At 47.3% G+C, this 19,346-nt stretch overlaps 1 protein-coding gene and 5 non-coding genes across 6 annotated transcripts; 5 read left to right on the top strand and 1 right to left on the bottom strand.

Moving 5' to 3' along the window:
- Nucleotides 1–2,241: 2,241 nt before the first annotated feature.
- TRNAW-CCA lies at nt 2,242–2,313 on the top strand. Its single transcript has one exon. It is a non-coding gene; the product is annotated as a tRNA-Trp (tRNA).
- An 896-nt stretch (nt 2,314–3,209) lies between these two features.
- On the top strand, nt 3,210–3,282 carry TRNAR-ACG. The gene has a single exon. It is a non-coding gene; the product is annotated as a tRNA-Arg (tRNA).
- Nucleotides 3,283–3,812: 530 nt separating this feature from the next.
- On the top strand, nt 3,813–3,885 carry TRNAR-ACG. The gene has a single exon. It is a non-coding gene; the product is annotated as a tRNA-Arg (tRNA).
- A 1,434-nt stretch (nt 3,886–5,319) lies between these two features.
- On the bottom strand, nt 5,320–5,392 carry TRNAR-ACG. Its single transcript has one exon. It is a non-coding gene; the product is annotated as a tRNA-Arg (tRNA).
- A 1,119-nt stretch (nt 5,393–6,511) lies between these two features.
- On the top strand, nt 6,512–6,583 carry TRNAW-CCA. Its single transcript has one exon. It is a non-coding gene; the product is annotated as a tRNA-Trp (tRNA).
- Nucleotides 6,584–18,817: 12,234 nt separating this feature from the next.
- Nucleotides 18,818–19,346, top strand: LOC109146230 (gallinacin-10-like). Its single transcript, XM_039570051.1, has 2 exons — nt 18,818–18,957; nt 19,210–19,346. The coding sequence occupies exons 1-2, from the start codon at nt 18,900–18,902 to the stop codon at nt 19,344–19,346; spliced, it is 195 nt and encodes a 64-aa protein (XP_039425985.1). The 5' UTR covers nt 18,818–18,899.

Here is a 19,346-nt window from a genome sequence, read left to right as displayed (position 1 = left end):
GAGGAGTGATTGCCCAGTAATCTTACATTCAATATCCTTCTCCATCTTTTCCAGAATGTCCTCACTATCAGATCACAAGTGCTTATACAATCACAACCCCCTTCAAATTAGGATCAGAAATTATCCCAGAAGAAAAACAAAACAAAACAAACAAAACAAAACAAAACAACCCAAAAAACCCAAACCTTTGAAATTCAAGTTCCATCTCAGTCTGCCTTGACGCCTCTGCACTTTATTTACTCTCTTTTGTTCTCCTTTTCCAGGTTATTCTGGGTCAGAGACATGTTTTATATGGATCACAAAAGAAGTGCTTACACACAGTGGAAGTTCTGCTCCTTGTCTAAGGATCTCTTCTGAGGAGCTGCCGAGGGAGCTGGGAAAGGGGCTCAGCCTGGAGAAAAGGAGGCTCAGGGGGGACCTTGTGGCTCTGCACAACTCCCTGACAGGAGGGGACAGCCAGGTGGGAGTTGGGATCTTCTCCCAAGTAACAAGTGACAGGACAAGAGGAATCACCTCAAAATGCACCAGGGGAGGTTTACATTGGATATTAGGAATTCCTTCATAGAAAGCTCTGTCCGTCCCTGACAGAGCTGTCCAGGGCAGTGGTGAAGCCCCCATCCCTGAAGGGTTTTGCTGATCTGGCCTGGGACTCACATCCTTTTGAGGGAGAGAGTGCTTATGAATGGAACTCCTTCATAAGGGAAGACTTCTCTTTTGAAGTCTTCAGCCATGGGACAGCTCTGAAAATAATACCTGGGGCACTAAAATGGTGGGGAACATCTGCTTTTCCTGTGCACTTATCCAGATTTGCATTATGGCAATCTAAATCTGCAGGATTTGACTGCAGTTGGGGTGAAGTTGTCCTGGAACTGGCTGAAAATCTGTCCTTGTTTACATCACTGTAAGGAGCAAGTAACAGAGTGAGATGGATGAGGAGAGGTGCCACAGGGGGTGGTCAGCAGGGAAAAATGGGGGGGGGGGAAGTCTAATAGCAATCATTGGGACTGAATAGACAAAAAATTTGAGCTGTGGAGGAAAAGAACCTGTATTTCCAAGAAGGAAACAAGCTGAATTTCCAGTCTGGCCTAGGGATGGAGGATCCTTCACTGAGCAAAATTCATCTCCAGCCTGATTTACAGCTCGTGGAGCCTGTGAGCTGGCTCCAGGCTCCCTCTTGTGGGAAAAGGTGCTGGAGGAGGAAGGGACCTCAGGGTGCAGGATTTGCTCCAGTGGAAAGGTAAAAGCAAGAGGAAATGCCTCTTTGCTCCATCCTCAGCACTGGCAATTCACAGAGTAAATGCGTGGTGATTATCAATATGTTTGGAGAGCGGGGATGGGATTTGGTTTCAGCCATCAAATTTTATGGAGGAATCGAATTTTTGGAGGGTGTCACTCACATTTGGGGTAAGTGTTTAACTAGAAAGCTAACTTTTTCCTAACTTCATATAATTTTGTAACATTTTTATAACTTTATGAAACTGCTCTGAAATTATACTAACACTGAGAGCTCTGCTCGGGCCAGGCTGTGGGCAGGATTAGGCTGAGCCAGGGAGGAGTTTCCTGGTACTTTGTCCATTGCCCTACTGGCTGCAGCCACCACCTGTACTGTCCTTCTCCAGACACCCTGGTACCCAGCAGACTCTCTCCAGCATGCTGGGATGGAAATGAAGTTGGGAATGGAGTTGGAGAGGGGGGAGGAAGGCTTCACCTCCTTACTGACACTCTTATCCATGGCAGCCTTGCTCTAAGCACCCATGAGGAAAGGACTGGGCAGCCAGAGGTGGTGGTGGACCTTGCCTGCACTGGTGGGACATCCTGCCCTCCTTGGAGGAGGTCCAGCTGCCACTCCCAGGCAGCACAGGGTTGTGGCTGGGGCAGAACATCAGGAGCTGTGACTGGGCTGAGCCCATGGATGTTCTACTCTACCAAAACCTTTTCTGGGTCCACACCCAAAGCCCACCTCGGGCTCTCCTGTGTTCCCCCCTTGGCCACCATCTTCCCTCGGAGCATCCCTGAGCCCGGTTCCTGCCTTCACTGAGCCTCTACATCCCCTGATCCCACCCTGTACCTTCATCCCGCAGCCTGGGCTGGTCTCTGCAGCCAGGCCTTGGCCACCCTCCCCTCAGGTTGCTGCTCCATAGCCACAGCCTTGCTCCTGAGGGCACAGGGACACCCCGGGATGGTCCCCATGGAAAGGACATTCCCAGCAGCCAACCCAAGTCCCCTGGTCCCCTCCACCCCGACCTCGTGGCGCAAGGGCAGCGCGTCTGACTCCAGATCAGAAGGTTGTGTGTTCGAATCACACCGGGGTCAGTCTGGGGCACCTCTGGCACCCCTCTGCTTTTCTGGGGGGCTGTACTGTGGCAGAGGCAGGGCTCAGGGAGGCTCTGGGCAGATATAGGGGCATGGACTATGTGGGGAATATGATGCCCAGAGCTCTCCTCTGAGCTGGATGGAAGTTACGGTGTGTCTACCACAATTTACCTCAGGAAGGAGGTGAAGTCTTCCTCAAGAAAAGGCAGGAAACTTTTTAACTACAGGCTCAGTCACTCCTGGAGGACCTGGATGTGCTTGCCTGGCAGGATAATGTAGGGTGGTATGATCAGTCCAGGGGATTTCTGGAGGGGGATCAAGAATAATTACTCAATGTAGGATTATGGAAAAAGGGACAAGTTTCTGATAAACAACATGAGATTTTTATTCAAGAAGAATAAGAAAGACTGTCTAAAAAGCTCCAGCCTGGGCAATCACAGCTCAGAGGCCACATGAAGACTATGGAAACAATCCTTCTGAAAGCCATGCCCAGAGGGAGGAAGGATGTAAAAATGACTGGAAGGCCAAGGATTTACCAAGGCCAGACTGCCCTTGACCAAAAGAATAGATTTCTTTGAAGATGATTTCTTGGTAGTCAAGAGGACACTGAGGAACACAATTTCTCTTGACTTTGGTTTCACCTCTGACAGGGTCTCCCAGACGTGTCCCTGCAGCAGGACACACACACAGAGCAGCTGAGCTCGATCCAAAGGCAAAGCAAAGGGCCAGGACGAGGCACTGAGGGGGTTGGGGTCAGTGTTGGCAGCCCAGGTGACCCTCCACTGCTTGATGCCGAGCTGGCTGTGGTTTGGGGTCTCTGTGGTGGGTGCACAGGATGTTCCACAGAAGGAAGGACACGGGCAGCCCGACAGGGACAGGGAAATAGTGAGGGGACAGGGCCAGTGGCGCAATGGACAACGCGCCTGACTACGGATCAGGAGATTGCAGGTTCGACTCCTGCCTGGCTCAACACTTTTAGCCCAGGGAAATTCCTCCTGCTCCCTTTGTGAGCGCCTTCCTTCTCCTGCCCAGCATCCATCCTCCCTCAAGCTCCCAATGTCCTGTCCCAACACTCCAAAAGGGATGAAGCTGGGGCCCACAGCAAATCCCACAGCAGAACACAGGTGCCTCTTGAACTGCTGTCCTGCAGCCAGGACAGAGCCAGCACTCCCAGCATGTCCTGGTACCTCGTGTGCTCTGGTCCCCAGCCCCCTCCAAGGCTCCCATTGGTCCTGCTGCCCTTTGTCAGTGCCCTGCCAAGTTCTGCATGTGACATCGATGGTCTCAGAGTAGGACACGGTCCCAGAGAAGCTTTGGAGTTTCCATCCTTGGAGTTTCGACTAACAAAACAACCTCATGCCAAAGACTGCTGTGCTCTGAGCAGGGATTACATCACCTGCTTCCTAAGGACCTCCTGAAATCTGTTTTTTTCTATTCTTAATTAATTCTCTCACAAAGCTCATCCAGCGATGGGAACCCCCCAGAGCTCCAGGAAGGCCGGGCCAGTGGCGCAATGGACAACGCGCCTGACTACGGATCAGGAGATTGCAGGTTCGACTCCTGCCTGGCTCGCAATTTTCCTGCCCACAGCCTGGCTGTCATATTGGTGGTGACAGGGGACATCTTTCTCCATGGAACCCTGCCTCTGCGTGGTGTTTGTCCCTTCTTGGTGGGCTTCCTGCACAGCAAAACTTCCCCCGCATCAGGGGAGGCTCTGAGTGGACATACTGGCAAAAAACACTCCCCGTGAGATGGTAAATCACTAAGAGAGGAGCCCAGAGAGGCTGTGGCCTCTACATCCTTGGAGATATCCAGAGTCTGAGCACACAGTCCTGACCTGCATGTCATAAATTGAGCCGAAATCTGGACTAGAGACCTCCATGTGTCTTTTCCAACATGTTATTTCATGTAAAATTCCGGTTTCCATGTTCTTTTGCTGCTTCATCCCACATTTGCGTGCTCATGGAGCTGTCACCACTGGTTTGCACCTTCACTGTGTCTGTGGCTTGGGCCAGGAAGGTCGAAGGTGTCCACATGCAGGGTAGCCCAGACCAATTGGCCATCAAGCAAGATCTTGCTACAACTCACCTGTCCATCTCTCTGTCACCAGGCAGGAGCAAGTGGTGGACAAAACAGGTGGCCTTGGGCTGAGCTTTCCCCTCCACCAGGCATCACAGGTCCAGAGAGTTCTGTATTGGCTGCGAAATTTAACTACACATCCCACGAGGAAGGCAAGATGTGCCCTCCAACCCACCAGAGCAGCTGAGCTGAGCCTGGAGCTCAGTACAGACATCTCCTCTGCTGGGTGGTGGAACCAGTGGGACCACAGGTGAGGAGACCAAGGCCGGCATGGGTGGGGCAGGTGGGGTGAGCAAGGGGAGATCCTGCCACTTCCCTTTAACCACCAACAAATCCAGGTGGTCCTGAAGTGGGGGCAGCAGGTGGGATCAGAGGCTGGGGCCAGTTGCTCAATGGACTATGAACACCCCTGACTATAGATCAGGGGGCCACAGGTTCAACTCCTGCCTGGATCACCCTAAAACTGCCTGGCTGTAGTGGAGGTGACAAGGGACAGTTGTCTTCCTGAGGTCCTTACCCTTCCAGGCTTTTTGTCCATCTCTCAAGCATCGGCATCACAGGAACATCATTTTGTGACACCAAAGCCGTGAGCAGGGCACTGATTCCAGAGCAGAACTTGGCAGGGCACTGACAAAGGGCAGCAGGACCAATGGGAGCCTTGGAGGGGGATGGGGACCAGAGCACACGAGGTACCAGGACATGCTGGGAGTGCTGGCTCTGTCCTGGCTGCAGGACAGCAGTTCAGGAGGCACCTGTGTTCTGCTGTGGGATTTGCTGTGGTGCCCCTGGCTCTGGTGTGGGCCCCAGCTTCATCCCTTTTGGAGTGTTGGGACAGGACATTGGGAGCTTGAGGGAGGATGGATGCTGGGCAGGAGAAGGAAGGTGCTCACAAAGGGAGCAGGAGGAATTTCCCTGGGCTAAAAGTGTTGAGCCAGGCAGGAGTCGAACCTGCAATCTCCTGATCCGTAGTCAGGCGCGTTGTCCATTGCGCCACTGGCCCTGTCCCCTCACTATTTCCCTGTCCCTGTCGGGCTGCCCGTGTCCTTCCTTCTGTGGAACATCCTGTGCACCCACCACAGAGACCCCAAACCACAGCCAGCTCGGCATCAAGCAGTGGAGGGTCACCTGGGCTGCCAACACTGACCCCAACCCCCTCAGTGCCTCGTCCTGGCCCTTTGCTTTGCCTTTGGATCGAGCTCAGCTGCTCTGTGTGTGTGTCCTGCTGCAGGGACACGTCTGGGAGACCCTGTCAGAGGTGAAACCAAAGTCAAGAGAAATTGTGTTCCTCAGTGTCCATTTGGCCATAAAGGAAGAAATTGTATTGTCCCAGAGTGTTCTGCCCTTGGGAAGTCCATGGTCCCTGTCTCCAGTCATCATCACATTAGTCCTTCATTTCAGGAACATTCCTTTCGTAGTCTTCCTGTGGGCTCTGAGGTGGGATGGACCAGACTCTTTTTTTTAGTCTCTTTTTGAAAAAAAGTCTTTTCTTCTCATGTTGTTCCTCAGGAACCTCTCCCTATTTCCATCATCTTGCACTGATTCATTGTCCCTAATCACTCCAGAAGTCCCCTGGACTGACTGTGCCATCCCACGCTGGCCTTCCAGGGATATATCACATGGACATAAATCCAGGTCCCCCAGGAGTGACTGAGCCTGCAGTTGTGAAGCTTCTTCCACTTTTCAGAAAAAGTCTTCACTCCCTTCAGCTTCCTCACGAGGCAAAGTGCAGCAGGCACCTACCACACCTCCCTGCTTTGTCCTGCTCTTTGGTCATGACCTCTGACCTGTCAATCATGGTCTTGACATCCGTGCATCTTCCAGGTCAATGGGGCCTCTGTCCCTAGGGAGGGGCTGGGCCACCACCTCTCCTGCCCCTCTGGAGACACCACATCCAGGAGCCTGTTTCCCCTGGGAGGGATTCTGCAGGGCTGCTCTGGGCAGTGGTACTTTTTGGCCTTCTTCCCCTCTGAAGTATCTCATTTAGAGCCCTCTTTGTTTAGCAAGGCAACAGGCAAATCCTGTTGGTGCCACTCCTCTGTCAGGTGAAACAAAATTCCCATTCCCTCAAAGAATGGCCCAAATTCCGGGATGACATTTGGGCAGAGGACCCCCCATCCCTGACCTCGTGGCGCAATGGCAGCGCGTCTGACTCCAGATCAGAAGGCTGTGTGTTCAAATCACACCGGGGTCAGGATGCCCCCTCTGGGGGATGTAAGATGGGCATCTCCTGGACATTTTCCTTTTGCCCTCCCACTCTGTAACTCTGCACCCCAAATCCCTGCTGAAGGGCAGTGGATGAGCCATGGCAGAGGGGTCTTTCCTTGATGTATGAGGGTTCAAAGTGTCTGGATAACCTCAGCCTGCTCTTATCCTATGTTTGCAAAGCTGACAGGATTAGTGGATACTCCAGATGTGGCTTCATGTCTGGGTATCAATTCTTCTGATCCTAACCCTCATTTGGAAGTGCAAGGACCTGTTAGGGGGGATGTTGAGCTTTTGATGGGATACCCTTCCTTCTTGGACCAGGGTAAGAGAGCAGAGGAGACTGCTGTTCTGCTAAGTTCTGTATTTCGTTGTCTCATAGCTTTCTTGAAGGCAGAGTTCAAAGGGGGTTACATGATAAGGCCAAGCAGCAACAGCAAACAGCAGGCAGAAAACAGCTGCTTCTTCTAATTCTATATGCTCCATATATTTTTTCTTACAGAAGTGTGGATTATATTTGCTAATTGACCAATAAGATTAACACACCATTCTAGTTTTTCTTTTCTTAGCCTATCCTGGTCTAATTCTAACAGTCCTAAGCCTTACACAAGTGTTACACAGGTATTACACAGATTTGTGTGTACAGTTTCTATCAGCTCTTATTGTTTATGTGAACACTATCTAAAAAATGTCAACAGTATAGTTCTATCTATATTTTGTCTAAAGTAAAGAAATTCTGTGAAAAGGCAACATTGCTGCAGCAAGAACTGTGTTTAAGGTCTCTGCTACAGCTGTTTAATGTTTAAGGCACTTACCATATATTTCTACTAAAAGTTAAAAATCTGTATTTCTATTTCACTTTAGTGTGACTTCATGTATCTCAGCCTATCCAAAGGTTTTAATTCAACCCTTGTGCTTTGGCTTCCCTCTGGGCCTCAGTCCAGAGAAACTTTCACTACAACAGGGGGATAAAATCCCTTTGTATGTTCTTCCTCAGGTTGAATAATCCCAATTTCTCTCCACCTCTCCTCGCATCCCCCATATCCAAGTCCCCCACCACTTTGGTGGCTCTCACTGAACTTGCTTCACTAGGTCAGGGGGGTTTTTGGTGATTCTGTTGAAACACCTGGCTGTGGGGAGCCTAAACTGAGCCATCAGGACAAGTCATCAGGATATTTAATTCTCTGCTTCGTCTCTTCCTGATTCCCCATGGTGAGATGGACAGAGGGGATGGAGGGCTGGAAAAAAACAGGGCTTGAATCTGTAGGAATGACCTTATATGAGTAATAGTTCATAAAAAGTAGTTGAACTATTTATAGGGCTCTTTAAAGGTGAATTTTAAAATATATAAGCAGGAGACATCCTGAGATAAGACAATGGAAGGCAAAGGCCTAAGATTCCTTATCCCATAACTCCTGGAATGACAGCAAAGGGTTGAGTGGGATTTCCTCAAGATGTCGCTGCCTCACTGCTTTCAATGTCACAGAATCATCAAGGTTGGAAAAGACCTCAAAAATCATGAAGTCAAATGTCCTTGGCTTTGGCTCTGTCTCCATAATGTGATTTTCTGTCCTTTTGGCTTCTCAGAATGGAAAGAAACTCAGGTATTTAGTCTTGCAAATCTTCCACAGATGGCAAAGCCCCAATAATACAATTTTCAAGATGCTGTTGTTGGGACAACTGGCACTCTCTTGACAGGATATCTGGTAAGAAGGATGGTTCTGGTAGATTTCTCATCAGAAGTATTTTCACTGTAGGCAATGGGAACAGTTTTGCATTTCATAAAAAATGCTGAGTTTACAACTATTCTGACTTTTCAATGGGCTGAAGTCTTAAGACTTTTAAAAGCCTTTTTTTTTTTTTAAAAGCAGGAGAGATTTGAGTCACAATCTATAGAAGGTGTCCCTGCCCATGACAGGAGGGTTAGAATGAGAGGTTGTTCAAGGTCCCCTTCCTACCCAAACCATTTGATAATTCTGTGAAGAGCTGCCTGGTGATGAGATTTAATCAAAGGGACACTTCAACAGAGAGTAGAACTTGATGTCTCCTATTCAAGGAAAGCTGTCTTAAGTTACTTAATAACCAAGATTATTTCATAATCTTGAGACTCTCTAAATGTTTCCAGTTAAACCACTCTGTCTTGCATAAACAAGGAAATCTTTGAGGCCATATCAAATGGGGAAACATGAGGGAGAAAGGCCTAAAATATTCCTTATTGCTGTAAATCCCTGTAATAAATGCTCTTTCATATATAACTTTATTTTCCAATGAAAATCCAGCTCTCGGGGAATGGTGATCAGCTCTATCGAGGTCTGTGACACAAAGTATTTTACTCTGAATATTGACATAGAAGTAGCCTGACCAGAGGAAGATGTGAAACATGAAGCTGGGACTCCTTCACAGAGTGACAGATTGGGTCCAACTCTGGACTTTTTGTGTCTAGTGAAAATGTTTTTCTGTGGAAACTTGAACTGTGTTTTGTTAGGCAGCAAGGGTTTGGGTTTTTTTCTGTCTGTGTAAGCAACTGTGCCACTCTCATGTTACCAGGCTTCCTTCTAGAATGATCCCGTGACTGTTTTGGAAGCTGAAGTTTTGATTTCATTTCTCTCCACCCTGTTGGATCAAGTCTCAGTGTCTGAGTTGAGGACAAGTTTATGTCTCCCTGTTAGTGACCAAGGAAAGGTTATTTTTGATCTGCTGGACCTTCCTAAGGATAAAGACCACAGAAACACAGAATGGATAAGGTTGGAAGGCACCACTGGAGGTCATCTGGCCCAACCTCCCTGCTCAAGCAGGCTCATCTAGAAGGCATTCCACAGGATTGTGTCCAGACAGTTCTGGAATGTCTCCAGTGAGGGAGACACCACACCCTCTCTGGGCAACCTGCAGGTCCTCCTGTTTGTGGAGGGAGGCTCATTCCATGCCAATAAAAGATCTTTAGCGTCTTTATTCCCTCAGTACTTGAATCACTGATGAAGTGGCTGCTGGAGAAGTGATGGAGGAGTCTATTAACATTTGGACACCAGGAAGAATTTCTTCATGGAAAGGGTGGTCAGGCATTGGAAGGAGCTGCCCAGGGCAGTGGTGGAGTCCCCATCCCTGGAGGTGTCCATGGAATAACTGGACGTGGCACTCAGTGCTCTGGGCTGGTGACAAGTTGGGGATTGGTCACAGGTTGGGCTCAGTGGTCTGGGAGCTCTTTTCCAACCTAAATAATTCAGTGATTCTGTGATTCTAACAGACTTTGTGTCTCTCATTGTCTCTGGCCAAGCCTGCCCCTGGTGCTCTCATCCCTTTCCCTGCTTACATCTTCGGCTCACTCCTGCCTTAATGCAGAGCAGGATGGGGGTGCCAGGGCTGTGATTGCCCATGGGGTGCCCCAGTCTTCCATATGGGGATGAATTTTTATAAATATCTTCAGCAACTCCAAAGAGTGAAATATCGATGTTTTTAATTTTATTTCAGGTACTTAAAAGCCACACCAACAGCAGGGAACTTCATAAGAGCAAGTGGGAAACTATCTGACAGAAGTACACTGGGGTAATAGATTTAAGGGAAAATAACCCAGGTTGTGACACTGGGTAGTTTCTTTCCCAATGTACATCTTGTTGACAGTGTGTGGTTGATATTTATCTTTCTCTGCAATCAGGAGGCAGAAGGGCTTTCAGCTTGTACGCTGAAATCTTTAAAATCAGGCTATAAACCAGTATGAGATGGATTATCAACCAAGAACCTTCAAGACAGAAATATTTCCTTGGATTTTTTTCAGGGCAAAACAACAATAAAAAGGGCTCAAAGCATTTTTTATCTCTATCTCTGTTGCAATCTCCAAGCCTGAAAATTGTCAAACTTCTTTGTGTCATCAGATTCCAGACCTTAATCCATAATTAATTTCTTGTAAACTCTTTTTGCTCTTTTTCAGCTGTTTTCCCAGGTGCAGACCCAGGATGTACCCCTGAGTGATTTTCAGGTTGTTGCCTTAGGAACTGGGTGAATACCAAAACAAATTCCAAAAAAACCTGGACAAAGCACTGGGACCACCCTTGTGAGCAGACACCAGCGCTGGCAGCGAGATGCAATCAAAAGTAGATTTTTTTAATGAGTAAATGTCTAAATGAATACAAGGCAGAGCTCATCAGTTTGTACGTACCTGTCCTTCTAATTGCATTCCCTGCTCTATCATCATCCATTAGCTTTTCAAAGCCCCAGAAATGTGTTAGATACCTCTTACACCTTATGTTTGCACTGAAAAGTCATGGGAATTTTTCCCAAGAAAGAGAATGGCAAGACAAGGCTGGAGCAGATGGCCCTGCTCAGCACATCATTCCCCATCTCCCAAAGTTGATAGAGAAATAATACAGCTCTTAGTCTTTTGAGCATGGAAAATCTACCAAATTTCTTTGCTTTGCCGGAGCTTTTCCCTGGGATTTTGTCCCTTATGTAAGACCAGGAGCTGTCTGCAAATGGGATTTGATCCAAGAGCCTCCTTCCTTCCTTCCTTCCTTCCTTCCTTCCTTCCTTCCTTCCTTCCTTCCTTCCTTCCTTCCTTCCTTCCTTCCTTCCTTCCTTCCTTCCTTCCTTCCTTCCTTCCGAATTCCTTCCTTCCTTCCTTCCTTCCGAATTCCTTCCTTCCTTCCGAATTCCTTCTGAATTCCTTCCTTCCTTCCGAATTCCTTCTGAATTCCTTCCTTCCTTCCTTCCGAATTCCTTCCGAATTCCTTCCGAATTCCTTCCTTCCTTCCTTCCTTCCTTCCTTCCTTCCTTCCTTCCTTCCTTCCTTCCTTCCTTCCTTCCGAATTCCTTCCTTCCTTCCTTCCTTCCTTCCGAATTCCTTCCTTCCTTCCGAATTCCTTCCAAATTCCTTCCTTCCTTCCTTTCTTCCATTTTCATGCTTTTGAGATCTTAAATAATATTTCTGTATTTAAAACTGTTCTTGCAACTAAATCACTGCACAAGACCTATATCCTTTACACAGGGGAAATGGCTGATTAAATACAGAACTGTTGTAATCTGAAAGGCCAATTAGTTTTTAGGGTAAAAACCAGAGATTTCACTTATTTGTGGTTCGATTGCGACAGCTTTGGTCCAAATAGCGTACCAGCAGAACTGCTGAGTGTCCTGGGGCAGGAGGAGTGAGTGGAGGGGAAGGAGGGAAGGAAAGGCTCTATCCACCCGCTCCTGTGAGAACATCCACAACAAAATGTCCTGGAGCAGCACCATCCCTGTGTTGGCAGTGAAAGGTGTAGGGACAGAGGTACAGGAGCTGGCTCTGTAATATCAGCTAAACTGGCCCAGTTTGGGCCCAGGCCAACTGGTACCAACCCACAGGGACTGGCACAGGCTAGGAACCACCCCCTGTGTATTGTTTTAATCCAGACACCTTGTTCTGGAGGATGAAGGAATTTAACAGCGTGGATGTGGCCAGCCACCTTTGATGCCTCAGAATCACAGAATGGTTTGGTCTGGAAAGGACTTTTGCACCCACAAGCCCAACCTCATTGCCCCTCTGGAGATCTGGAGATGGGGGTAAAGGGTGGGTTAAATTCTGTTTTATACCCCCAGCAAAGGTGTGGGAGTGAAAACTGTACAGATGACTCTTGAGAAATGCAGCCCTTAATGCTGCTAGGAAGACTTGGCCTTTCCAAAGGTCAGTTTCCTAGAAGTGTCTGGCTCATTACCCAGGAGGAATCCCATCCTTGAAGGAGGGGGGTGAGGTGCTGCTGTTCAGGACGTGGTTTCCCAGGAAAGTCATGCACAGGGGAGCAGGAGCTATTGGCCCTGTGTGGCTCTGTGAGACCTCTACGCAGAGGGGGCTTGGGGTCACTGAAAATCATCTTGAACATTTTGTAAACTTCAGCAGGGAAAGTCAGGTTGGTTCATGCCTTGTCAACATATCTGTGAAGAAGGGAGATCAAAAATTAACAACTCTTTGATTTCCCTGTTCTTCTGAGGGATTCTTCCATGCTGGACTGTGCAGGTGCTGCAATGTCAGTCCTGCTCCCAGCTGAGGTTGGAGCAATCCTCATCCCCCAGCATGGGGACCAGTGTGGTGGGGAAACAAAATCCATCGGTGGAGAGATGAAATAAAAGAGATGAAATGAAAGGAGAGAGGCAGAGAGCAGATTTACATGGGCTCCCAGAGGCTCATCTGATGGAACACACAATCCGAGAATGGTTTGGGTTGGAAGGGACCTCAATCCAGTTCCAATCTGCTGCCATGGGCAGGGTCACCTTCCACTACCCCAGGTTGCTCCAAGCCCTGTCCAGCCTGTCCTTGGACACTTCCAAGGATGGGGCAGCTACAACTTCTCTGGGCAGCCTGTGCCAGGGCCTCACCACCCTCATGCTTATCTCAAGGAGATACTTAAAGGACATCAGATATCAAGGAAATGCTCAGAGTCCTGTCTCTATGACTCCTAAGAAATAACACAGTCATCTAAAAAGTGCTTTCCATCCACAAAGGGTGTAGGTTCAGGAAAAACTAATTGAAGGAAAAAAAGTTTCACGAAAAGTAATTAATTGAAATTTAAACTAGAGTGTGGGGAGCAAACAATTAGGTGATGTAGGAGCAAGTGAAGAGCCAGGCACTGCCACTTCTCTTCCCATCTCCAGCAGATGTGGCCCGTTGGGTGGGAGAAAGCAAATTCCAGCCCCAGCTCCAGCTCCTGCATTACACAATGCCCTGATTGGCTCACTGGAAATTGGTGATGTGCTTGATGACATCATGGCTTGCACAACTGGGTTTCGTCTGTGATATTGACCTTGGAAGTTGTGGGCTGCTTTCCAGAGGGCTGGAAATGAGGTAACTGAGTAAATTGAATTATCTAATTAATCATTTTAAGTGACTCCTCCAGGTGGCTGGTTTTCTCTGTTCTTTAGACATGTCCAAGGCCAGGTTGGACAGGACTTGGAGCAACCTGGTTTAGTGGAAGGTGTCCCAGCTCATGGCAGGGGCTTGGAACTAGATGTTCTTTTAGGTAGGTCCTTCCAACCCAAACCATCCTGTGATATATGATATGATATGATATATATTTCAAGCCATCTTTTATAACTGAATGGACACACTTCTTTGTTAGATTAGTGGTATATTTTCTTTTAGTGTTATCCCTTACTGTGTGTCATCTGTCCAGGTGGAGATCTGCAGTGGTTGACTCACAAGGTGGGATTTAGATGTCTGTAATCACTGTGATTTCTCTTGGGGACAACGGCACCCAAGCAGAGACAGGAATGGTGAGGAAACTTTGTGCAACTCCAAGCTTTAATCAGGACACTGACCTGTGTAGCAGACAGTTGTTTAAATCTCAAATAATTTATTATTGTTATTTAGCATTTGTAGCAGAAGAAAGATTGTTAGCAGGAGGACAGAGCAATTCAAGACAACTGAACTGTGAGGAGGGGGGGAGAGGGACACTTGATGAAGCATCTTATTAAAGGCTCATTTGCACCTGGTGCCAAACCAGACAAATATGAATAATTGTAAAATGATTTGTTGGAAATACAGTCTGGAAAGCTTCTGGACTCATAACAGTGCCTTTCTCTGGGTTCTGAGATGGCATCATTTGACCATACCCATATTGTGCAACTGTCTTGGCTCCCAGTCCAAGGTAACCACATTGGGCTGCCTGCTGGAATAGTTCCTAGCCAGGACTAATCATTGAAACAGCCCAGGAAATTTTGGCCATGGTCTAGCAGAGGCCAAAACTGCCAGGGCTGTTCTAATAGTTTGGATTCTAATATTATGGATGATCAGTTTTCGATGGTCACATCCTGGCACGGAGAGTTCAGCTGAATCACTGCTCACACTCTGCTACCTGAATTAGCTGCAGCTCAATAAACTGTAATGTGATCTTGGATGTAGCAGGCACAAGGGAGTTGTCTATTACAGATGAAAACAAGCATGGGAAAGTCAATGCCATGCTGACATGGTTGATTACAGATACAAATGCATAAGAATCCAATTCTTGTGGCTGCAGCATTAGCAGCTTCCTACCTAACAAGAAGCAATGGAGCTCCATGATTCTATTTTTGATGACGATGATGATGATGATGGTGCCAACGTCAACAGAACCTACCCAATACACCACAGGATTAGACATTTAAATGATGCTCGGAGGGAAGCATTTAGACCCTGCTCACTGTTTAATGAAGACACTTCTGGTGTTTTAGTTTGTCATCAAACTGTACAATAATTCTTAAAAATCAAGGCTTCTGTGTTATTCTGCAGGATACCATCCACACAGAAGTCTCAGTATTTTCCAGGAAAAGCAGCAGCATCAGAGCTGTGTGACAGATCAGGAAACTCCTTATCAGGACCCCTTATCACCCTCCCCTCCACAGAGGAATTCCGCTTTAGCTTAGAGGTGCAGAGGACAGCACATTCTCCCAGCTGGTGTTCAGTGCTGTCATTTAAATGTCTATTTAATGTTGACTCAGTGTCTGGGTTGCAACATGAGGGCACAAGCAGTTGAGATCACAGCAGCCAAGGGCAGGTAATAATTGACCAGCTTCCCAAACCTCAGCACGGTGCCATCCCTGAACCCTAAATGTACAGGGGCCTCCCCCTGTGCCCCTTCAGTGACACCACGAATGTCTCACACACCAGGATTCATTAAATGCCCTGCTGTGCTTTCCCTCCTCTAAAAAGTTTAGGATATTTCTTTAGTAGAGGACCTTTGTAGGTGTCACCAAGCACAGTGAAGACTGCTGGAGAAACAGAGGTAAAACCTGCCCTGTGCACCCATTTAGCCCATGTGAGGTGGCACAAAGCACTCTAACAACGAGTAATACATGGGAATATCGTGTGCAACAGCAAAGTGTATCTATTAGAGGATGTCCACTGATAAATTTTCATTAATGAAGCAACCTTGGCCCTCATTTTCCCATTTTCATTGTGCCCTCAGCAGGATGATGCCAAAGGGTAGAAACATGGAATCACAGAAGGGTTTGGGTTGGAAGGGACCTTAAAGACCATGCAGTTCCAACCCCCTGCCATGGGCAGGGACATTTTTCACTATCCCAGGTTGTTCTAAGCCTCATCCAACCAGATTTTGAACAGTTCCTGGGATGTTCCACCTTCCATTAAACCAGGTTGTTCCAGATGGAGCAACCTGGGATAGTGGAAGGTGTCCCTGTCCATGGCACGGGGTGGAACTGGATGATCTTTAAGGTCCCTTCCAACCCAAATCATTCCATCATTCTGTGATTCTATAGTAATGACTTGTGCCATAATTAGGAAAACCAGGAGAATACTTGAATTATGTTTTAACATGCACTTGGTTTTAATGGAACATAAGCACATGCTTCCTAATTAACCATGTGCCTATGGGATTTTAAAGGCACATTTATAGTTCAAATGGTAAAATGAAGTTTTGCGGCTATCCAAATACATGTACCCTATTTTAAATAACCTTTCTCAAAAGCATAATTCTTAGCAAATTCACAGCTCCTAGACTTTTTTTTTATTAGCCATTAACTATTAAATTGCACTTAAAAGAACATTTTTGAGAACATACTGAGGCAAACCCCTCCTATATAACATCATATATGTGGTGCTTGCTATGAATTGTTATGGGGGTAGTTTGTTATCCAAGGAGGTAACAAGAGAAGAAAAACGCCTGCCTTGCAGAAGACTGAGAAATCAGAGTTAAATGCTGTTTGCAAAGGTTTACCCCACTCAGCATTTCAGATTTTCTTTGCAGTATCACCTTTGGAAAGGGGCTGCTGGGGCAAAATTCAAGAAAATTGAATTGCAAATTCCCCTCAGCTCCTGTTTGCTTAGAGAGCTTGATTTCTCTGGGATAGGTACTTGCAGCTCCTTGAATTCCCAGCTCATGTGTGGAGGTTAATGTTCAACAGAGATCTCCAGGACTCCATCCTGGCCCTGGGTACTGTGGGGTTCAATTCCACGCACACACTTCCATGTTCCAGCCCCAGGTCACTGCTGTGCTGCATGAATTGTTCCACTCCTCGCCTGTTTTATACAAGTTTTGCCCGGTTTTAAGCAACCAGTTTGCACCTGTCTTTGTTTTTGTTAGAAGTCAAAGTAATGGAATTTTCCTCTTGCTCTGAGTGATATTTTTGGGCTGCCTGTGCTAGCAGGGCTCAAAGTGTTGGTCACTTTCACAGAATCATGGAATGATGGAATCCTTGGAGGGTTTGGGTTGGAGTGGACCTTGCAGGTCATCTCATTCTAACCCCCTGCCATGGGCAGGGACACCTTCCACTAGACCAGATTGTTCCAAACCCCATCCTTGATTGTTTCCAGGGGCATCCACCACCTCTCTGGGCAACCTGTGCCGGTGTTTTACCGCCCTCATTGTAAAAATCTTCTTCCTTATTTCCCAGAGGGCTGTTTTCCTTCAGAAAGGAGGTTGTTCAGCAAAATAGGAGTGCTGTGGCAATCCACATCAATGAAATTGAAATAATTTAACTCGAATAATAGATCGACTCTGTTCCAAAGGAGGGAGAGAGTAAAGCCATGGCGGTGAGTGGAGCCTATTCAAATAACAAAATGCAATCACAATCTTCCCCAGTGCCACAGTCTGATTTTATTTGGGAAAAACATGACTCCTCCCTAACATGGATGTTTTACAGACAAGTGCTTCCACTGGCACAACATTCCCACACTGTTCAGTCTGTGTGAAAGACAGGTGAGGGAAATTCACATTTCAATGGGTCTTGAGAAAAACAAAAAGGTTTTATTTTCTGGGTTTATTCATGCTGGCGTTGCAGGTCAGGCACCTGTCTCTGTATCCCACTAAAGAGAAAAGAGAGGGGTGACAAATTAAATTTCTTCTCCATTAAAAATGGGTAAAACTGGAGAGCTGCTGGTAAAGGAAAAGACAATTTCCAAGACAAGGGTACAAAAAAAAAATAAAGAGGGACAAAAAAGAATCACTTGGCATTTCTTGGTTAATTAGACTTTATGTGTGGAAGACGGAAATCAGTGTTTATCGTGCTGTTATTTGCTGCATAAACTCACCTTGTTGCCTCCCTCTGCGCTGCTCGAGCTGGCCCATTACCGTGCAAATTAAACATAAACCTCAGTAATGTTTTCATCCTTTGAATAATTCTTGGAACAAAAATGCCATTAACTCCGAGTTAAATATAATAAACGAGGTAATAAGGAAGCAAACCACTGAATCAGAATGTCAGAGGTAAGAACTGCAGGAACAGTGTTTAACCTGTTCATTAGCCCAGGATTTTGTTAAGAACCTTCCCTGCATTGATCCCCTACTCAGAAAATTTACAGCCACAGGGATCATGCCCTGAAGTGAAGCCCCAGAAGATGTTGCCCTTCGAGGCATTATGTCAGACGAGATTCTTGTGGAATCAGCCCATTCTCCCAACCTTTCGGGGCAATAAGAGCGGAAATGTTTGGTGTTCTGTCACAAACTTGTGCACGTATATGAAATAGTTTATTTCCTTTAAAAGAAAAGAGATACATTAGTGAGTGTTAGAACTCCTAACTGCTGAGGTTTTTAATATGAATAACAGGAACTGAGTGCAAAGAGGTCAGAATTTGTGCCTTAGGGCTGAAGGTGAAGCGGTGGGGAATGATGTGGGATGGAATGCCAGGCTGGATGGGGCTTGGAGCAACCTGTTTTAGTGGCAGGTGTCCCTGCCTATGGCAGGGGTTGGAACAAGGTGATTTTAAGGTCCCTTCCAACCCAAACCATTGTATGATGTAAGTGAGAACTGAAGGAGGAGGAGAGCTTTGTGTCAGCTCCCTGCAGTTGGGTGAGGCTGTCCTGAGACCTGTTTAAAAAGTGACAAAGAACAGTTGCATCACCGCAAGTCTTTCCCAATGCTTTCCTCTGCCTTTGACATCATCCACCTGGTGACAGGGATGGGGTGATGGACGCAAAATGTTACGTGAACTGTCAGTGAGTGACAAATCCTGGGTCAAAGCTGGGCCCCCTGTCCAATGGTCTCTGACTTCCAGGTGCCCCCTGACCCATCCTGGTGCCTGTGTTGGGAAAAGTCCGCAAAAGCCACGAAAATTGGTGCGGCTCAGTCGGGCTTGGCTGATGGTCAGATTATATAACGGAGACATGAAGTGGAAATTCACCCTTGGGGATTGCAACATGTTCACTGCCACCTGTGATAAGGGGGATCACCAGTCCCTTTCCAGAAAGTTCATGGCAGTTACTCATTGACAAAGCCCTCACTTGTCACACTTGCACAACCCCACAGGCCCTATAAATACGGGGTGTCTCTCCCAGCCCTGCCTCAAGCCAGCTCCAGCCACCATTGGTCTTTCAGGTGCTTTGCAGGACCTCACAGTCCACAAGCAACTGACAGCCATGAAGATCCTCTACCTGCTCTTTGCTGTCTTCCTCCTCCTCTTCCAGGCTACTTCAGGTGAGTAGCAAAAATCCTATAAAGAGCAAAAGGGTTTGTAAGCAGAAGTGTGTTCAAAGGGGTGAAAAAAGCATCCATCAGCTGAAAGGCAAAATCTGATGCTGTGACGATGGTGCAGTGGATGGGACCAGGAGCATCTGTGCTCAGGATGCCACTCTTGCTAAAAGAAAGCCGCACATAATTTGTTGAGCATTCACCTCCTGTCATTTCAGGCTGAAAGCTGAGATTTTAACTCTTTCCCACTCCCCACAGGTTCCGCTGACCCTCTTTTTGCTGACACCGTCGAGTGCCGGAGCCAGGGAAAATTCTGCCGTGCCGGGGTGTGCCCACCCACCTTCGCTGCCACGGGGACGTGCCACGGGGGGCTGCTGAACTGCTGCTCCAAGTAA

This window comes from Corvus cornix, chromosome 3, assembly GCF_000738735.6.
Source record: "Corvus cornix cornix isolate S_Up_H32 chromosome 3, ASM73873v5, whole genome shotgun sequence".
NCBI lineage: Eukaryota > Metazoa > Chordata > Aves > Passeriformes > Corvidae > Corvus > Corvus cornix.
This window is presented reverse-complemented; position numbering and strand designations above follow the sequence as displayed.